The 20,000-nt window shown below is 42.2% G+C and overlaps 3 protein-coding genes and 1 pseudogene across 3 annotated transcripts in view; 2 read left to right on the top strand and 2 right to left on the bottom strand.

The window, feature by feature from the left end:
• The window catches only part of LOC138030834 (uncharacterized), a 6,549-nt gene extending 6,369 nt beyond the window's left edge, over positions 1-180 (bottom strand). Inside the window, exon 1 of the mRNA XM_068878699.1 lies at positions 1-180. This exon is cut by the window's left edge and continues 61 nt beyond it. Coding sequence (XP_068734800.1) covers positions 1-180 — 180 coding nt within the window.
• The window catches only part of LOC138029894 (dynein axonemal heavy chain 6-like), a 23,248-nt gene that overhangs the window by 2,673 nt on the left and 575 nt on the right, over positions 1-20,000 (top strand). Inside the window, exons 4-10 of the mRNA XM_068877745.1 lie at positions 6,467-6,626; positions 10,427-10,604; positions 11,358-11,589; positions 12,075-12,193; positions 13,053-13,167; positions 14,609-14,725; positions 19,904-19,994. Of these exons, the coding sequence (XP_068733846.1) occupies positions 11,550-11,589; positions 12,075-12,193; positions 13,053-13,142 (249 nt within the window). The 5' untranslated portion in view covers positions 6,467-6,626; positions 10,427-10,604; positions 11,358-11,549 and the 3' untranslated portion in view covers positions 13,143-13,167; positions 14,609-14,725; positions 19,904-19,994. The remainder of the gene's footprint in view (positions 1-6,466; positions 6,627-10,426; positions 10,605-11,357; positions 11,590-12,074; positions 12,194-13,052; positions 13,168-14,608; positions 14,726-19,903; positions 19,995-20,000) is intronic.
• LOC138029540 (uncharacterized) lies at positions 15,368-17,693 on the bottom strand (annotated as a pseudogene).
• LOC138029539 (uncharacterized) lies at positions 17,758-18,459 on the top strand. Its single transcript, XM_068877249.1, has 2 exons — positions 17,758-17,856; positions 17,935-18,459. The coding sequence occupies exons 1-2, from the start codon at positions 17,758-17,760 to the stop codon at positions 18,457-18,459; spliced, it is 624 nt and encodes a 207-aa protein (XP_068733350.1).

Below are 20,000 nucleotides of genomic sequence, written 5' to 3'. Positions count from 1 at the left end.
CGCATAGACCCGGTTGGCTCGCACCTCCTGATGATCTGCATACACAGGTACATCCCACCAAATTTGTCCTTGTTCTGACTTGTACACCGGCTTTGGCATCACTGGCAAGTACCACGGTGGTACTTCCTCAAGAAGATCTTGGTCACGTAAGATCTCGTAGAACAGGATTTTTAAAGCCATTTTATGTCTGAACAAATACTTGTTCTGAGCTAGTGCAGTACACCCCGCCAGGATGTGCGGGACATTTTGTTGGGCATGACCACATAGCCTACACTTCACATCCCCAGGACAACTAGTGAGTGTCTTTTTGCTAAAGTATAGCTTTGTGTACAAGGAAAAGTTACGTTTATATGTACTTGTACATGTTCATTGCCGTGACCTTAACATCTTCAGTTCCCACGGCCTGCTCCCGTCTGACCTTGTAGCTCTGTCGGTAGAGCGACGGAGATCAAACCCGAAGGTCGTGGGTTCAATTCCCACCCTGGTCAAAGTTTTTCTCTGTCCTTGTGTGCACCCATTTCCATCAGTAGGGCTAATGCTCACATGGTTCATATGGAATAGAAAATCTAGCACTACAAATTACACTCTATTCAATTAACTCTGTTTAAAATATAAGTGCTACACGGCCAATGTTTGTATAAACGTAACCTTCCCTTGTACTTGTGGGAAGTGATCCTTGGAGAGTGTCTGTCAATCATGCTTTGTGTTCTGTTCTAGGGTAGTCAGTTATTGATTTGTCTTGGAGACAGTGATATTGTTTACAATAAGAATTTCAAGGGAGTTCTTTGATGTTCATTCAACAGTTCACAAATGTAGGTGACTGTAGAGTGCTTTAGAATGCTTTGATGTGCTTGCAGGTTTCTTCTTTAAATAATTGTCCCAAATTCTCCTCCATGTTCCATGTATATATGTATGTGAGTATTTTAAATTTATTATTTTGTTCGTTTCATTTCACTGAAGTATTCTTGTCAACCATTTTCTGCTGCTCACTGAAACGTTTCTCTCTTCATGACATTACCAAGCTTACCAACCCACACTACCTTTGTGAAGTGTGCATTAAGGTTAACTTTACTGTAACCAAGTCGGAACTTGAAGACCAACTGCTGAGGTACAATAGCTCATAAATCTTTGCAAGGAGGGTACATTAGTGACAAGAATGATGAATTTCCTGCATTTGGGAAAACTAACTCCATTTCATGATTCAGAAAATTTCATATCCAGGATAACTAAGGTTTCTTTTAAATCCTCTGTGATTGTCTTCCTTTAGGAATGGTTCATTATTTATAAGGATGACTGGGTCAGAGAGAAAATGTTGGCCTTCTCTGTTTTTCTAAAGCCTGCCCAAAGAGCCAAATTTTGTTCCCATCCAGTATATTGTTGGTCAAGTTTTCCAAGACAATATTAAACATGTGAAAATCATGAAAAATTTCTGTACAACCAGAGCTTCGATCTTCTACAAAACTCTGACATGAATATGCACTCACAAACAAAGTCTATTTGTCCCCCCTCTCCCCCATACCAATGTTGATAATGTGGTGAAAATACTGTACGAGCCTTTGTCTGTTTCTAAACCAACATTGGATTTAAGGGGAGGTGGCAAGTATGGAGAAGTTAATCTTTTATCACGCAGACAAATAAGTGAATGGCTATTTTATAGTGATGTGTCACATTTTCCCAACGAGTTTTGTCCAAGATTGTAAAAATAAGGAAATGAGAAAACGTTATTGCAGGGTCAGTGCCCCTGATACTTTTTTCTACGAAATGTCATGTCATAATTTGCAGTCAGAAGTTCTACATGGACATGGTCCTGCCTTTTGGTGTTAGGTCAGACCCTTATTATCTTTACTTGCCTAGCAGACTTAGTGGAGTGGATTGCCAAACACAATTATGATGTCTCTTTTCTCGTGCATTATCTAGATGACTTCCACGCACCCCTTCCTCCTGGTTCCTCTACTTGTCAAGACAATCTGGACAGGTCAATCAACTGCTTTTCTAAACTTGGTATCCTGCTCCACCCAGACAAACTGGAAGGGCCTTCCACTTGCCTAACCATCCTTGGTATCAAGTTGGATTCGGTGAATCTGTAGGCTCAGGTTCCTCAAGACAAGTTTGGCAGAATCTTAGCTCTGTTAGTATTGTGGTCACTCAAGCGCTTTTGTAAATGGTATTAACTGGAGTCATGCCTTCAACATGCATGCAAGGTTGTACCCAAAGGCCTCTCTTTCCCTTGCTGTATGATCAATTTGCGGAGTGCCTTTCGTTGTCATGACCACCCTATTCACCTCGACCGGGATTTCTTCCTTGACCTGACTTGTTGGCAAGACTTTTTCCAGTCCTGGAACGGTTTGCAGCTTTCTTCATTACCCACGATGGGTGCGTTTACCCGACTTCAAAGTTTTATCTGATGCTTCTGGGGCACTGGGGTATGGTGCCATGTTCCAGCGTCATTGGTTCTCTGGCTCGTGGCTCCCTTTTCAGGTCTCTCAAACAATTGAATACAAAGAATTCTTCCCTACCGTAGTAGCAGCCTACACTTGGGATACACTGTTGGTTTCCAGAAATGTGAACGTCCTATCAGATATCAGCTCATTGGTGAACATCCTGCAGTCTGGCACTCCTAAAGCCCCTACCATTGTGGCCCTGGTTCGTTATCTCTGCCTCACAGCAGCCCGTCACTCGTTTTCTTTCACTGCCTCTTCTGTGAGTGAGAAAAAATAATAATCCCATTGCTGAGGCCTTGTCGCGTTTTTAATTTAAGCGCTTCCACCAGCTCGCCCCTCATGCAGACCTCCAGCAAACTCCAATCCCATGTCTGCTCCTCACAGATTTGGGCCTTCTCTGACAGAGAGATGCCACTTCCACTTGTCTCATGGCCTTGCTCCTTCGACTCAGTATATTCTGCCCAACACCTGTTCCAAGAATTGTGCATTCAGGACTGTCATGTTTCTGCATCCAGCTCAGTGTTGCTAGCCATTGGAGAGACTCTCGTACACTTGTGCTCCCATATTGCAGATACCTACTCTTCTCCACTCATCTCTTAAGGTTTACCTGTCTGCAATGTGTGTGACCATTCAAATGAAAGTTACTGGAGAATACATTCGTGTGGTGCTAATTATATCACAAAAATGTTGTCATACATGTAGTTCTCGAATTACTAATTACCTTTTTAAGTGGTTGATTGAGTACTGATACATGAAGTCTATTTCAGTCATGCTTGTCACCATAAAGTGATGTTGCAATGATTTATAAAAACCTCAGTATCTCCTAACAGAACTGGATTAAGGCTGCATTGCATGCCCTTTTGAATCTTCCCTCCCTTCCTCCCTCCTTTGGGATTATTCGAAAAAAAAATATCTGCATTACAAATGGGGTGCATTCCTTTGGGATGATCCAAAAAAGGAACAGTGATCCAAGATCACTTGGATCATGCTGCATCAAAGGAACCGAAAAGTTCTTTCCCAGAGTAGATTTATCAGTTCCTTTGATGCCCCGTGATCCAAGTGATCTTGGATCAGTGTTTCTTTTTTGGATCATCCCGAAGGAACGCACTCTTGGACTACTCACGCCCACCTGGCCAAATTGTTAATGATGGAATTCCTAAAGAACCATTCACTGTGCAGTACATGAAGGTGGATGATGTTATCAAGAGGATAATGGCCTATGCTAGTCTCTTGGCAACAATCAATGTGGGAAGTGCTTAGTGCATTGTCCCAGTTCACTCCCTTATCTGTTAGGCATGAGATGGCAGAATAATTACTTTGTTGATTTAGCCCTTTCTGGTCACGCTCTGCTCCATCCATCTTTTCTTCCATTGCAAATACCATATCTTAACCCATGGACTCCCAGGGGTTCCCCATTCACAAGTAAAATCATCTGGCATTAGACAGAGTAAAATACTAAGTCTGGCCAGTTTAGGCCGGTTTGGACATCAAAGAGTTAAACACAAACTTTAATACATCAACATTCAAATTTACAAAATGATTACTGGTATCATCAGATCCTAAACTGTTATCATATGGGATGTACTTTGAGATGAACTAGCTCGCACATAAATGCCACTGACCTTTACTCGATAGAGGGGTAGCAGGCTGAGAGCACAGGTTATAGGACTTGGCGGCCTGAAAGGGACAGTTGACACGGGGTGGTAACCTTGTTATTTCTCACAGCAGTGGTGGTAAGGACACTGGCTGAAAGACTTGCAACAGGTGTCATCAGTCCAAGATCGACAAAATTTTGATGGGGCCACCCATGACACGGAAGCTGGGGATGAACTACAGCTGGAAATAGACAAGGGGCTTGTTTGGGAGAATCATGTGCATGTATGTATGGGAACTGAAGTAAGGTCTTCAGTATGAGAAGCTTATATTGCCTCATGTCCTGCTACCCAAAAGGATGAGCACTACAGAAAATTAAAGAGTACACGGTGAATGCCTCTACCCTTGTAATGATGTCTGTAATCCCCTGAACTCTCTTGTTGGTGGCTCAGACCAGAATTTTGCCATTGAGGTAAGTTTGGGGTTCTTCCTCTTGACATTTCAGGTTCTCTGCAAACAGGCCGACAAGCTCAACAAATTGAAGTGTTCTGATCTGAGACACCCACTTCTCTGGAATTGGGGGATATCGTGGACCAACAACGAACGCTCCATTTTGCAGAGGAGTGGCCATGATGGAAGATATTGAAGACCCAAATGATAACAGTGGAGAGAAAGATAAGCCAAGGTGGAATATGTAGAAACAAACGAAGGCACTGTGATGTTACCTGAAAACAAACTTGTGAAGGATGATGACAGCGAAGTAACCATGATAGTGGTTGAGGGCGTTGAAACCACAGCAGCAATTCAGAGCAAAGAAGCGCAAGTCCTGAGCGAGATCCTGAGGATGACAACGTGAACAACGAGGCAGTGGCTGGAGCTGGAGTGGCAGGAGAACTTGGTGCCAAGGAAGAATTTGGATTTGAAGAGTTAAACATGATGGCCAAGCTGTTATTCATTGCACAGACCGAAGTAAAGGGCCATGAGAAAAATGGCTTCCCAACAAAGGCGAAAAAGGCAAACACTATCCAACACGAAGAATATGCAAAAAAGGGTGATAACTAGCCCCAAAGCACGGGATGCCATCACTTGAAATGGATTCCTCAACATGCTAAATGTACTTGCACGCTACACATCACGAACCCCAAAGACACGGGATCCAGGCACATGTTGCATAACGCTACCACTGGCGAAAACAACTGCTCCTCATTTGCTAACTCTGTTAAATTGCATTGAACTGCATTTAAAAAACAAAAGAGCATACAGTATCATGCCTTGTTCCTTTAAAAACCCTCTTAATTTTCCACAATCCTGCACCTCACTCCTAGCACTTTTCTCTGGACCAATTGGAAGCAGACAAAAGTAGCAGTTACTCACCTACGAGTCCCTTCCCACACTGTGATTGGTGAGGTTGCTGTCTGTGTCTGATTGGCCAAAATTACTTCTGGCTATGGTGCTGTGGCCAAAGCTGCATCTGTATTTTAAATTTTTATCAGCTTCTTGGTTTTTCTAATTATATTGTGCCTTTTTACTTTAGGACTTGCTTCTGGCTTTCACTGGCTTGAAGGAAGAAATAGTCAACAAGCCCATCATTGTTAAGATAGGATAGGTGGTGGTGGTGGTTGTTGTTGCTGTTGTTGCTGCTGCTGCTGTTTTGGGGGATCTTGTTTCAGTAAGTTGAGGGATCTCACCCTCATAGTCTCCAGCAGAGTAGCCTGAAATTCTCCTCTACATTGCCTAGTAATCTGCAAAATGGCCGGGAAAGTAAAGGTAAAGGTAATGTCACTTTTATTTAACGTTGGTAGTTCCTTCAGCTATGAGGCTGGTGTCAATGAAAACTGACGATGTACCCTTTACCCCCCTGCCTCTGTCAGTGCTCCATTTTATGGGTATTTAAAGCTATAGCCACATGGATCAGAGCAAAGTGGAAACAGATGTTGAGGTCACCAAGGATGGAACTGGGGACCTCTTACTTCGAAAGCCACGCACTATCCAACTGAGCTACACCTGCTTCTCAAAGTAACCATCAATCACGGAGAACATTGTTGAGATAATTTTAAGTTGTTGTTAAGAAGAAAAATAACTTTTTCTGTGACTTAGTACGATCACAATTTCTCCTCGCCCCCAAACAATGATGAGACCGCTGGGTTGTTTGTGCTTGTTTCCGAACAAAATTGTGTTAGATGGGGCCGGAGAAGGGGTATTGGTTCCCCTCTTTCAGTTCAGAATATTATAAGACAATTCTGGCACTATTGTAAAGTGGTTGCAAAATACTGACACGAATAGAAAGGGGAAAAAGGGAGATGAAAAGAGACAACGTAGCTTTAATATCTTGAAAATCCAACAGATCGCAGTGTTTCACAAGATATGGAAAAGGCATTGAAATACTGTACCACTTGGGGTAAATGACCAATTCTCTGTTCTTGATCTCTTAGGTTGGCCCAAACCCTTCATTACTCTGTGAAAGCTCAGATAATGGTCGTACAGCAGCAACAAGCAAAAGTATAGAAGTGACTGAGAAAGTCCGCAAGTCAGTTTTGGCGAGCGTCAAGTTTTGAGACCTTGGTGTTTGTGAACTCTTTTAGAAAGAATAAGGTAATGTTACTGTAGCTTATTCCTTAAACCAATAACTGCAATTGTACATTTTATTATTTTTAATGTGCAGTTAAATGTAATTTAACAAAGTTACAATGTAACAACAAAGAGCGGCGCCGATTGGTATCATGGTTATCTTCTAAGAGCAGTAGCAGGCAGTGGTGCGTGGCCTAGGCGCATGCTCATATGGTTTGTCAGTCACATGGCTGCACTGGTTGGAGATCTTGCAGGTTTTCTTGTGCTTCTCTTGTTCTAGAAGTTTGCTTGTGTGTGTTTTTAAGAATGCTTAGCCAAAGTAATGATAGTTTAGGGGAAGATGAGCCCACTCCCATGATGGCTTCTTCAGGCATGTCTTCTAGTCATTCCGCGCCGATTTCTTCCGCCACGATGACGTCCCATCACTTGGAGGGCAGTGTGCAGATACAGCATTGTTAAATATGATAGCTGAAGCAGTGAACAACACCTTGCCGATAATTTTTCCGGATATTCTGGCGGCACTTCATAAGCAAGTCAACCCTGTGAGTTTGCCGATTTCATCTCTGGTCAATTCTCCTGTTTCTTGTTCCATGGCCATCGCTTCACCCTCATTAACTAATTTGTGTCATTGGCACCGACCTTGTGCGTTTCTGCTGGCCAGTCGTTCGTGGCAGGTATTGTGGTTCCTTCGTTTTTTTCCACTTTTTCGATGCTAGCCAGCCCGGTTTGTAGTTTCCCACCTTATTACCATAATTTTTATCATGTTGGGATCTCGTTGAAGGGGCTGGTCGCCTTGTCTCCCAACGGTTTTCAGTTGTCTTATTTGCTGTCCTCAGTTCCCAGGTCATCCTCAGTTGACATGGGTTGAGATTTTGCTGTTTCCTGGACACTCTCCGATACCTTTCAAGTTGGTTTCTAAGATCTGTTCTGGCCTCTTTGTGGATGTCGCAGATCTTCTGCCGGACAACCTAAAGGCGAATGAGAGCGAAACGCAGACCTTCCTTGAGGGCAAACTAGTGGTGACTCCTTTAAAAAAATGCTCAATGAAGATATTGGACATCCTCACTCACTTGGGTCGAGGCTTTTCCCATTTATTATCTTATCTTGTGCAGTTCGCACCCCTTTAGGAGGCCTGACTTGTTGCAGTACAAGCTTTCAATAATTCAGACAGCAAAAAAGTTCCCAGGTCATCCATGGCAGAACTATGATTCAGCTTTCAGAAAGGACACATCTGCTTCTGATCTTGGGTGATTGCAGACTTGAACACTTTTCATACACATGTTCTATCCTTGGCTTCCGCCCATTCCTCCCAGAGTTCTGCAGCCAAGTTAGACCATAATTCCAACTCATCACAAGTCTGTTTTTCCTGGAATGCTGGTGAGTGCTGTTGGGACCCCATGGTCGATGTCATTTTCGCCACATCTGCCAGTACCGCAGGGGTGAGCGCAATGGGCACCTCTGTCCTCATTATCGCAGGCTTGTCAATCCCAGCCCTTGACTTCATCAGGTACCAAGTGACGTCAGCCGTAACAGTGGGGACTCTCCAGCTCATGTTGTACGTAGTGTAAATAATATTGTTTGTTCCAGTTCTTTTTCACCTTGTCAGTCGTGTCAAGGCACTGTGGTTGTAGTTCCAGTCCCCTGGACGTTGTTAGTTTGGTTTCTGTTAATGTTGATTCCCAGTGGATAAGCTTGACTCCATCTGGGTCACCGGACGGGACTTTTTTGCCACTTCTTCATCCTTCTCTTGTGTCACCCATCAGTGCACACAAACTTTCAGGGGTGTTTCGTCCTGACCTGACCAGCATAAAGTGGACTTTTTCTCTCAGCTTTGCATTTTGGCTTTCACATTGGCTTCAATTCTAGTTCTGTGTCCTTGTGTTCAGTTGTTGGGAACATGCCGTCAGCACTGTCACAACCAGCAGTTATCAATGACTACCTAAGAAACAAGCTTCTATGAGGCCCCTATCAATCTCCACTCCTGGTTAATCTTCATGTGAGCCGTTTAGGCATAATTCCTAAGAACTGCCAACTTGGCAAGTGGCACCTCATCCTTGACCTTTCTAGTCCATTGGGTGGTAGCGTCAATGACAGAATCTCCAAGGAGGCCTTCTCGGTGTAATACCTGAAAATTGATTCAATTATAGATGAAATTATGGCATATGGGAACAGTGCTCTTATGGCCAAATTCGATGTTGAAAGCACTTATCAAAACATAGTTATTCATTCAGTAGACTGCTCACAGTCCCTTCTGAGTTAGTTGAATTGCCTGCTTTGAAACTGATGACAGACTGTTTCACCTCTTGGGAACATTTATTAGCATGTCGAATTCAATCAACTATTTGAAAACTACTGTATTTAATTAATTTAATTTCATGTTGGAGTGTTTTAGCAAGTTTCGAGAATGTGATGTCGTCTACAACTATCAGGGACAAATTCTTGTTTAGAATGGACCACTCATCATCGATCATTAAATCAGTGAAGTCAGAAGGCAGAGCTTGTTCTGCAGAAAAGATGACTCAATTCTTGTTTGAAGGCAAATTCCCCTTCTTCTCGAAGGCAACTACCCAAAGATAATCGTTTGACCAAATCTGGTCTTCGGTGATGCTGCGACAAAGAACTATTACCCCAATCTATGGGGTTTGCTTTGGGAAAATCGAAGACAGATTGTTGTCACAATCTGACAAGAAGTTATTAACTCATCAAAAAAATCTGGCAGCGGTCCATGGATCAGTTCGAATTTCCTCAAATGTCTGCTCCACAAACTCCAATACCTTGCTCTCTCCTTAAGGAGCTGCAGGTACTCTGACAGAAAAGTGCCAGAACTTTTTTACTCAAGGGGCGGCCACCTCCACCTGAAGAGTGTACTGCTCAGCACCAGTTCATAGAGTTCTGCCTCGGTGATTGTGATGGGGATGACACAGTTGCAGTTCTCCCCACAGCCAAACAGACCCTGATTCGTTTCTCTTCTCATCTTGCCAACCGTCTTTACCATACATCCAATAAAGTGTAATTAACATACGGTAAATACAAAAGAATGTAAAGGTGGTCACTATTTATAAAGTGATCTGTGGTGGGATTCTAAACATCAGAAGCTGCACCCTCCTGGTTATTCAATCGTACTGCTCCTTAAAGAACCTAGGGCTATGTGTGCACAACATTTTCTTGTGCAGATCTTAAATTAATACCAGAGAGCAATACATTGGGGGTCTGGAGAAGAAGGAACACATGTTTTTTTACTCCCCTTCCCTAATCTTCAGTTATTTGTTTTAATCGTAAGCCTTAAATGCAGTCTTGTCCTGTATGTGTGGGCATTGATTGTTTTGAGTTTTGCCTTTTAATGCTCAGTTGCTGGTTGAAAAGTTGAAAGTGGTTTATTGAAGAATGGTTGGTTGAAAATTAAAGGAAATTTGCACAAAGCGTGTGCTGCTTTGACCAATCTCAATGGGCTATTTTCTGCACTCATCAGTAGGTTGTCTACCTTTGTTGCTATAGAGTGTTTTCGTGTGATGTTCGTATGATGATCACATGAGTGTAAACACTCTATAGGCGCGCATTAAAGTACTTTATTATATAAACACCAATGAAATACCAAGTGAGCTTTCGTGCAAAAACATGATCTCTTCACACATGAAAAGATCACTGTTGCTAGGGTTACATATGAAAATCCCGGCTTTCGATGCCTTTCATGAAATGATTTAGTATTTCATTGGTGTTTATGCAATAAATATAATCATAGTGTTGAACACTCAGAGAGAAATTTCATATATCCGGGTGGCTGTGTTATATCCTCTCTCTAAAATTCATATTATATTAACACACAGGTCATCTTTGCCTCTGTGGATTTTGTGTGGGAAAATCTTAGCAAGACCTTTGTGGAGAGTCTGTCAGTTGACCTCAACATGTGGGACCCACCACACCTCTTATATTAATTTTATCAACTGTGTTGGATCCCTGGAGTGCCTTCCTCAGATTCCCTTGAGAAATGAGCTACAGTGAAAGGTGAGACTGAAGGATTAGGGAGTTTTTTCACTGACTAGTCCAATTTCAACTGCTCTTAGGTTGTCATGCAACAATCTTCCATATTCCTTATTATCAGTGTTATGCCAGTAACACAATAACAAGCACCCTCTAAGGGATATCTACATTAGACCGGGACGAATTCTGACTGGTATGAACTTATACCGGTATGAAATTTTTGAAACAATGACAAAATACTTGGTGCCTGGTTTCAGGACAAAATGATATGTTTTGTTAATTAAAATATATGGCCGACCCAAAAGCATACAGGCTTGAAACTCAGACCAGTACAAAAATTTCTCGTCTCGGTCCAGAAACAGAGACTCAGACCAGTCTGAGGTCATGCTGGTCATATGTAAATGCATAAGAAGAAATGCATGGAGGCCGATACGAACTAATGCCAGTCTTGAGTTTATCCCGGGCTCATGAGTCTTAGCCATGGAAACGCTCATCATACACTTTTCCGGCCAGACTTCCAGCTGTTTCTGGGCTCCATGCCAACTAAGTCTTTTCCCATGACGGTTTTGCAGAACAGTGTTACAGTGGCATTTCCGTTATGGTAAATACGCTCAAGTATACTTTTCCTGGTATATTACATCAGTTGATGCAGAGGTAGAAAAGATTTTTGAGACAATAAGATGCTGTGCATGTTTGTGTAGTGGTCAGCGCCTTGGCACATTGTACTTATTGTCATGCTTTTACTGATCTTTTGTTCCTTTGATGTTCATTAAACAGTATGAGTTCATTGACTCGGATCGCAAAAATGCCCTGGGCAATGTAAAGATGTGCTTAGCAGAAGGACAGATTCCTTGGGATTCTCTCATCTTCTTCATTGGCCAGGAAAAAAGGTTTGCTTTATAAAATGACAGTTGTAACCAGTCTTGAAGAGACCATAAAGGTGCATTGACGCCACAGAGCAAAAATGGAATGGAATGGAATGGATTCAATAATTTTTTGCTAAGAAACAGTGAGTTCCTATCTGCACGGTAACGCATCCATGATTCCTTCGCAGAATGCATGATGAGCAACTATTTCTTTTCTCTGTCATGGAAATGCACCGTTAAGTTTTAAGGATACTCAAACCAGTTTCATTGCCACTTCCAAGAATTTGTACTATTTGGATTGATTGGATCTTCACAACTGATTCGGGTAGCAGCAATATTATGGTATCATATAAAACACCAATAATTGCTTCTCAAGATATATTAGACAAATGACATAACAGGTTACCACAGCAACAAAAGAGCCATCTCAATACACCCTATTTCTTGCCTGTAAGCTCTTAGATCTCAAGAATGAACTCGGTGACTCCCAATTTTTAATTATTTCTGTACCGATCTGGCACTGTCAAAAAACTATTACACAGTGAGGAGAAATTACTTCCTGATAATGGAAAATATTAGGTTGAAGTAGCACTGAATTTGTGGTTGTCTTCTTGTATGTTGTCTCTAGGTATGTATTTCCCTCTGGGGTATGATGGGCTCCCAGAGTTCAGGGATTGTATTGACAGTCTACCAATTGCTGACGAGTCAGAGATATTTGGAATTCATAACACAAACATTGCTTTCCAGGTGAGAGAATGAACTGCTGAAATTTGTATCCATTGGGTTGACAAGCTCAGTTGGTCACGGGGTTGGGGTTGCAAATCCTTTGCATCTGCCGTTTACAGGGCAGAGATGACGTTTACCTTGTTAGCTTCTTTTTGATTTTCGCCAAGATGGCAACAATTTTATCCCATTGTCCTTTTCATTCTGCTTTTAATACGCAATTTTCACGATGGCGTCATTTGACTACAACTACCACAATTCAGTTTGTTTTTCTTTTCATATTTAAATTTTGTATTCCCAGTCGGGTAAAAATAACAATAGCTCCAATTAACATGAGACAAGCAAAACTTGAAGGATTCTGGTACTTGTAGTCATATGGTGTCATCATGCAAATGTCCTATTGAAACTGGCTTGAGCCATCTTAATGTGCACTCAATCCAAAAGATTTTACATTCGGTGCATTTTTTGTTGGAATTTTATTGGGGAGAAGATAACTGTAGTGTTCCTATAAAGGTGACAACGGATTGTTGAATATCGTAGATGCTTTGTTGGGGAGAAGACTTTTAAGAGAGAATCAGTCAGTCAGTCAGTCTCATTTTCCTCTTTGACAGTCAAGTAAGAACGCGAGCCTTGTAAGGTGCATGACTGGAATACATGAAAACGTCACGAGGATCGCGTCTTTGCGAGACAGGCAGAAAGAAAATTGAGAGACTGCTTGCAGTATGGAATGAAGTCAAAAAAGTTGGACAAGCTTTAGGCCGGTTTACAACTCTATTTAATAGATTTTAGCAATAGATCACACACTAAGCGAGATATTACTTGCATGGTTAAGAGCTGGAACTCAGGGGTTTTCACTTCTTTATTACTTATTTGTTCTTCACAGATCACATATGGAGGACGAGTTACTGATGCTTGGGATCAGCTGTGCCTGACAACCATTCTTGGAAGATTCTTCTTGCCAGCGATTCTTTAAGATGGTTCCAAGTTTTTTAGCTCGGGTGAGAATATAAACTGTATCAATTTTTCCGTTCACCCACACATGTCCAATACTCCGACATAATGAGATTCCTGGTATGTCACAATAGACATCACAAAGTGTCCCACTCTTTATGTCTCAGAAAACTGTTACTATTTTTTTAAGGATTAGGGTAAGAGGACACTTTGTAATGTCTATTGTGATGTACCATGAATCTCATAATGTCGGAGTATTGGACAACCCTCCATTCACCAAGCTTTTAGGCTTAAACCTGAAGCCCATTTTCTGATAAAACCTCCAAGCTTTAGGGAGCCTATGAAAATTGTGTAATTGTTAGTAAGGAGAGTCAATCGTGGGCTTTTGAAAATTCCTTTAACAAGAGAGGGCATTTTAAAGGATACGCATCTTTCCAATCCATTAGGCCCTTTTAAATTTTCAAATTTCTATCAGTATACCATAGCTTTGTAGCATTGATATAAAGAAGGCTCAAACTAGTTTGCGTTTTTTCAACAAACGGTACTATTTTGAAGGATTAAATGTACACAATTGTTTCACAAAATGGCAATGTTTGTTATGATACCATATGAAAAGCAATAATATTTGTTTAATAAGTTCAGCTAGTTAACCAATTATTAGTATCTCGCATGGTACCTTACCATTGTTGTTATGTGAAGCGGTTTTGTAGAGTTAATCGTTCCAATACGATGATCCCTTGAAATTGCACGTTGAAACTGGTGTGAGCCAGTTGGAGACACGTTTAAAACCTCATTTAGTAATGGCTTTCGTCCAAACGAACTGTCGCTTATTATCAGAATGCATTAAGCACTTATGCTTGCGTCGCTTGTGAAAACCAGCCTTAAAATTATAGGATTTAATCGGCCTGTTTATACATTTCTTCCTAATCTTCATCTTGAATTTCTGTGTTTCTTTAAGCCCAATAAGCAAACACAGTATTTCATTTTCCTTACTTGATCAAACTTACTAGTTGCTTTCCTTTTTCCTCTAAAATAACTGCAATCTTAAATATTTCTTCCATTACAATTAGTCCTAATTTGCCTCCAACTATAGCTCGGGATTAAAAAATGACTGTGACAAGGTAACAAGAGCTGCTTGAATGCAGCGAAATAATTTACATGGCTACCATTTTGCAACAAAATCATCACCACAGCGAAGCATCCTGGCCTCGGTTTTTCAAACGGTGGTTAACGCTATCCACGGGATAAATCACTATCCAGCAGATAAACACTAGCAAAACCAATTGAGTTATCCAGTGGATGGTGATTTATCCACTGGATAGTCCTTTTCAGCCTTCGAACAACTGGGGCCTGATGTTTAAAATAATCTCTCAGCTGGCACTGTCAAACAACTATTGCACAGTGAGGAGAAATTACTTCCTGATAATGAAAGATGGTAGGTTAAAGTAGCACTGAATTGGTGGTTGTCTTCCTGTATGGTGTCTCTAGGTATGTTTTCCCTCCCGCATATGATGGTTCCCAGAGTTCAGGGATTGTATTGACAGTCTACCGATTGCTGATGAGTCAGAGATATTTGGAATGCATAACTCAAACATTGCTTTCCAGGTGAGAGAGGTAACAGACTGAAAAAAAAATTGTATCCATTTGGTTGACAAGCTCAGTTGTCCATGGGTTGGGTTGCAAATCTTTTGCTTCAGCCATTTATAAGGGCAGAGATGACGTTTACCTTGTTAGCGTCTTTTTGATTTTCGCCAAGATGGCAACAATTTTAACCCATTGTCCTTTTTATTCTGCTTATTTAATGTTGGATAAATTTCACACAAACTTCCCAATAATCTGGTTCGCATCAAAATTGTCGTTGCCTAAATTAGTTCAAATCTTTACCTATATGAAGAATTCGTTGATATCACTAATGGCAGGAGAACAAATGAATATCCTTGGAATGAGGAGAATCAATGAATATACATGCAAACCTTTTGTGCATATTCTTCAATTCTTCTCTATGTCATGAATATGCATGAAATTAGGTTTATTTTTGTTATAGTTTTAATGGTTTACGATCTCTTTAGTATTTAGAGACCTACCTTACTTTTCTTTATTTCATTTTTGTAAACTAGGTATTAGGATAATAATAAAGTATTCTCGTTTGTCTCACGATGTGATCACTTGTGATGTAGATCACAAAGTTTCTACTCCATACTGCTAGTCTTCATCAGGCAATGAGGTCGACTGGTTACGTGTCACCTTTTAAGCAGGATCCTCTGTTGTGATTAGTGCATTTCGATCTTCGAGTTTTCGGTGTGTTGTTCCTTCCGCTGTTGTACGGTTCTCCTTGATCATGGGCATCCATGCTTGCGGAATTTCTATTCCACTATCCCTGTTGATGTTGTTAGGGTGAAGTCTTACATTAATCGCCTCTTTGACCCTGCATGTGTACCAATGAGGATCACCATCAATAAACTTTACTTCGTTCCAAAGCAGGTTGTGTCCGGTGTTGTTAGCATGTTCTGAAACAGGGGAGGTTTGGGTACGGGCAAGTCGGATGTCTCGCACATGTTCTTTGATTCTATCTTGCATAGGTCTTCCAGTCTAGCCGATGTAGACTTTACCGCATTCAAAGGGAATTCTGTAAACCACGCTATCTTGTTTAGTCGGCTAGACAGCGTCTTTCAGTCCTACTAGATGTGATCTTAATGTAGTCTTTGACGTGAAAACAGCACGTATGTCTTGTTGCTGTAGGCAGCGGCGAAGTTGTTCGCATAGGCCTTTGATATAGGGTAAAACCGCAGTAGACTTGTACTCGATCATGGGCTCAGCACTGCTACTCGGTTTCCTGGTCTTGGTGATTTTCTGCAAGAAAGAAAGAGGGTAACCATTGGAGACAAGAACAGAAGACAGGTGCTTCTTCTCCTTGGAGATAACAGAGGGTTTGGGGTACTCGTTGGGCGAGACGTTGGACGCACTTGAAGAGGCACTTGACAATGCCACGTTTTACTGATTTCGGGTGCTGGGAATCATACACAAAGTACTGATCAGTGTGCGTAGGCTTCCTGTATACGCTGGTTGTGAGGCGACCGCCCGGGTCTCTTGAAACTGCGCTGTCAAGGAAAGGGAGTTTGTAGTCATTCTCTGTCTCCATGGTGAAGCCAATGAAAGGCTGCTGGTTGTTCAATTGCTGTAAGAAGCTATTGACGAATCCGCGATCCAGGGTCATGAACGTTTCATCAACGTAGCGTTTCGAGATCCTAGGTTTGTAGGCCAAAGTAGCTATTGCCTGTTGTTTGAAACTCTCCATGTATAGGTTAGCAATAACAGTGGAGACCGGGCTTCCCATGGCTACTCCTTCTAATTGTTCGTAAATTGATTCATTATACTGGAAGTATGTGGATCTCAATACGAAATTCAGGAAGTCAGCGATCTGAGCAGGTGTTAGTGTTGTGCGGTCTGCAAGGCTTGGGTCGTCCTCTAGTTTCTGTAGCGCGGTTTGTACAGTGGCATTGATAGGAACGTTGGTAAACAGCGACTCTATGTCGAAAGACACCAAGATTACGTTGTCTAGGATAGTCTCGGTGCTAATGGTGGATACAAAGTGAGCTGAATTAGTCACCGTGAAACCAGAGTTGCCGGTTGAAGGAGATAAGATGTTAGCTAAATAAGCAGATAGATCATATGCGAAGGTGTTAACGCATGACACAATAGGTCTTAAGGGTACATCCGCCTTGTGAATCTTTGGTAAACCGTAGATTCTAGGCGGCTGTTTGTGTCGAGGTCTGATTTTCTTGTAAATGGCCTCTGATAGATATCCGCTTGGCTTCAAGGTTAGTAGCTTTTCGGACAACTTCCCGGTCAGAAGATCTGTCGGGTCTTTGTTGAGCAGCTGGTAAGGTCCGTTCTCGATAGGGGTAGACATCTTAGTGTGATAGGTGTTGGTATCCATGACTATGCTGGCGCGCCCTTTGTCCGCTGGGAGCACCATGATGGACTCATCCTCTTTTAAGCATTTAAGGGTGTCGTTTCTTTCGTGATGTTGGGCTCTGGTGGTTCTGCCTGTTGAAGGATACTGTTAACAGCTCTCTTGCCGGGTTTCTGCTTGCTCAGCGTTGAGTTGTCTGGTGGCTGATTCGACCTTCGGAATAATCTCCGTGGCAAGGATGTACGCAGGAGCTACAGCGAAGTGAAGTCCTTTCTTCAGCATGGCCATCTCTGCATCGTCGAGGGACCTAGAAGATAAATTAATAACCCAGTTAGTTTTATCAACATTGGTGACGTAGCCGCCTGTTTCTCACGCAGAAGTTTATCAAATTTCTGCTTATGTCTGTCTTTGGTGGTGTTAAAGACTCGCTGGGTGTTGGTCTTCAACTGTTCTACTACCCTGTTGGTGTCGTTTGTCAAGAGAGTGGGTGTTATACTCTGCTGTGGATTCTGCTTCCTTCTTTGCTTCTCCCTTGGGAAGGAAGCAGAATCCACAGCACAGAGTATAACATCCACTCTCTTGACAAATGACACCAACACGGTAATAGAACAGTTGAAGACCAACACCCAGCGAGTCTTTAACACCACCAAAGACAGACATAAGCAGAAATTTGATAAACTTCTGCGCGAGAAACAGGCGGCTACATCACCAATTTATATGCTGTATGTTGTGGGTTATTAATTTATCTTCTAGGTCCCTCGACGATGCAGAGATAGCCCTGCTGAAGAAAGGACTGAAGTTTGCTGTTCAGATTATCACCAAGGTCGAATCAGCCACCAGACAACTCTAGGCTGAACAAGGAGACACTGTCAGGAGAGCTGTTAACAATATCCTTCAACAGGCAGAACCACCAGAGCCCAACATCACGAAAGAAACTCAAGACACCCTTAAACGCTTAAAAGAGGACAAGTCCATCATGGTGTGCCCAGTGGACAAAGGGCGCTCCAGCATAGTCATGGATACCAACACCTATCACACTAAGATGTCTACCCTCATCTTGAAAGGACTGTACCAGCTGCTCAACAAAGACCCAACAGATCATCTGACCCGGAAGTTGTCTGAAAAGCTACTAATTTTAAAGCGAAGCGGATATCTATCAGAGGCCGTTTACAACAAAATCAGAGCTCAACACAAACAGCCACCTAGAATATACCGTTTACCAAGGATTCACAAGGCTGATATACTCTTAAGACCTATTGTGTCATGCGTTAACAACTTCGCATATGATTTATCTGCTTATTTAGCTAACATCTTATCTCCTTTAACAGGTAACTCGGGTTTCACGGTGATTAATTCAGCTCACTTCATATCCACCATTAGCAGCGAGACTATCCTAGACAACAAAATCATGCTGTCTTTGACGTAGAGTCGCTGTTTACCAACATTCCTATCAACGCCGCTGCACAAACCGCGCTACAAAAACTAGAGGACAACCTCAACCTTGCGGACCGCACAACACTAACACCTGCTCAGATCGCTGACCTTCTGACATACTTCCAGTATAACGGATCATTTTACGAACAATTGGAAGGAACAGCCATGGGAAGCCCGGTCTCCGCTGTTATTGCTTACCTATACATGGAGTTTCGAACAACAGTCAATAACCTAGGATCTGGAAACGCTACGTTGATGACACTTTCACAATCCTGGATCGTGGAAATGTTGATAGCTTCTTACAGCAATTGAACAACCAGCAGCCTTCCATTGGCTTCACAATGGAGACAGAGAATGACTACAAACTTGCTTTCCTTTACACTGCATTTCCAAGAGAATCAGACGGCCGTCTCACCACCAGCATATACAGGAAGCCTACGCACACTGATCAGTGCTTTGTGTATGATTCCCACCACCCGCAATCAGTAAAATGTGGCATTGTCAAGTGCCTCTACGAGTGCGCCCAACGTCTCGCCCAACAGGTGCACCAAACCCTCTGATATCTGCAAGGAGAAGAAGCACCTGTCTTCTGCTCTTGTCTCTATAATTGTAACCGTCTTTCTTTCTTGCAGAAAATCACCAAGACCAGGAAACCGAGTAGCAGTGCTGAGCCCACAATAGAGTATATGTCTACTGCGGTCGTACTCTATGTCAAAGGCCTATCCGAACAACTTCGCCACTGCCTACAGCAACAAGACATACAGGCTGTTTTCAAGTCGGAGATTACATTAACATCACATCTAGTACGATCGAAAGACGCTAACAAGATGGTGTGGTTTACAGGATTCCCTGAGAATGCGGTCAAGTATACATCCGCGAGACTGGAAGACCTATGCAAGACTTGCCTTACCCAGACCTTCCCTGTTTCAGAACACGCTAACAATACCGGACACAACCCGCTTTGAAACAAAGTAAAGTTTATTGATTGTGATCCTCATTGGTGCACACGTAGGGCCAAGAGGCGATTCATGTAAGACTTCACCTTAACAGCAACATCAACAGGTATAGTGGAATAGAAATTCCGGAAGCGTGGATGCCCACGATCAAGAAACCCAACAACAGGAGAACCGTATGACAGTGGACGGCCTAAGGAACAACACACCGAAAACGCGAAGATCGAAATGCACCAATTGCAGCAGAGCATCCTGCTTCAAAGGTGACGCGTAACCAGTTGACCTCATCGTGTGATGAAAACTAGCAGTATGCAGTCGAAACGTCACAATCTAAATCACAAGTGACCATATTGTGAGACAAACTAGAATACTTTATTATTATTGTACGACATTAGGTACTAGGATGGCATTGAAGTCTCTAAATTTTAATCTTGCTTTGGTCAGATGTTTCAAAGTTTCACCTTTTTCTGTTTTGTGTTGCAGCATTGTCCCAACTTTTGCATGGAGCCTTGAATGAACTACACTTGCCCACTGTACCAAGACTTCTGCTTGTGCTTGGTCTTGTCCAGCACTGGTAAGC

This window comes from Montipora capricornis, chromosome 13, assembly GCF_036669925.1.
Source record: "Montipora capricornis isolate CH-2021 chromosome 13, ASM3666992v2, whole genome shotgun sequence".
In the NCBI taxonomy this organism is placed as follows: Eukaryota; Metazoa; Cnidaria; class Anthozoa; order Scleractinia; family Acroporidae; genus Montipora; species Montipora capricornis.
This window is presented reverse-complemented; position numbering and strand designations above follow the sequence as displayed.

Coding starts and splice junctions, on each gene's coding strand:
- LOC138029539 (XM_068877249.1), top strand. CDS start 17,758: ATGTTGTGGGTTATTAATTTATCTTCTAGGTCCCTCGACGATGCAGAG. Junction 17,857..17,934: donor CTGTTCAGATTATCACCAAG/GTCGAATCAGCC, acceptor ATCCTTCAACAG/GCAGAACCACCAGAGCCCAA.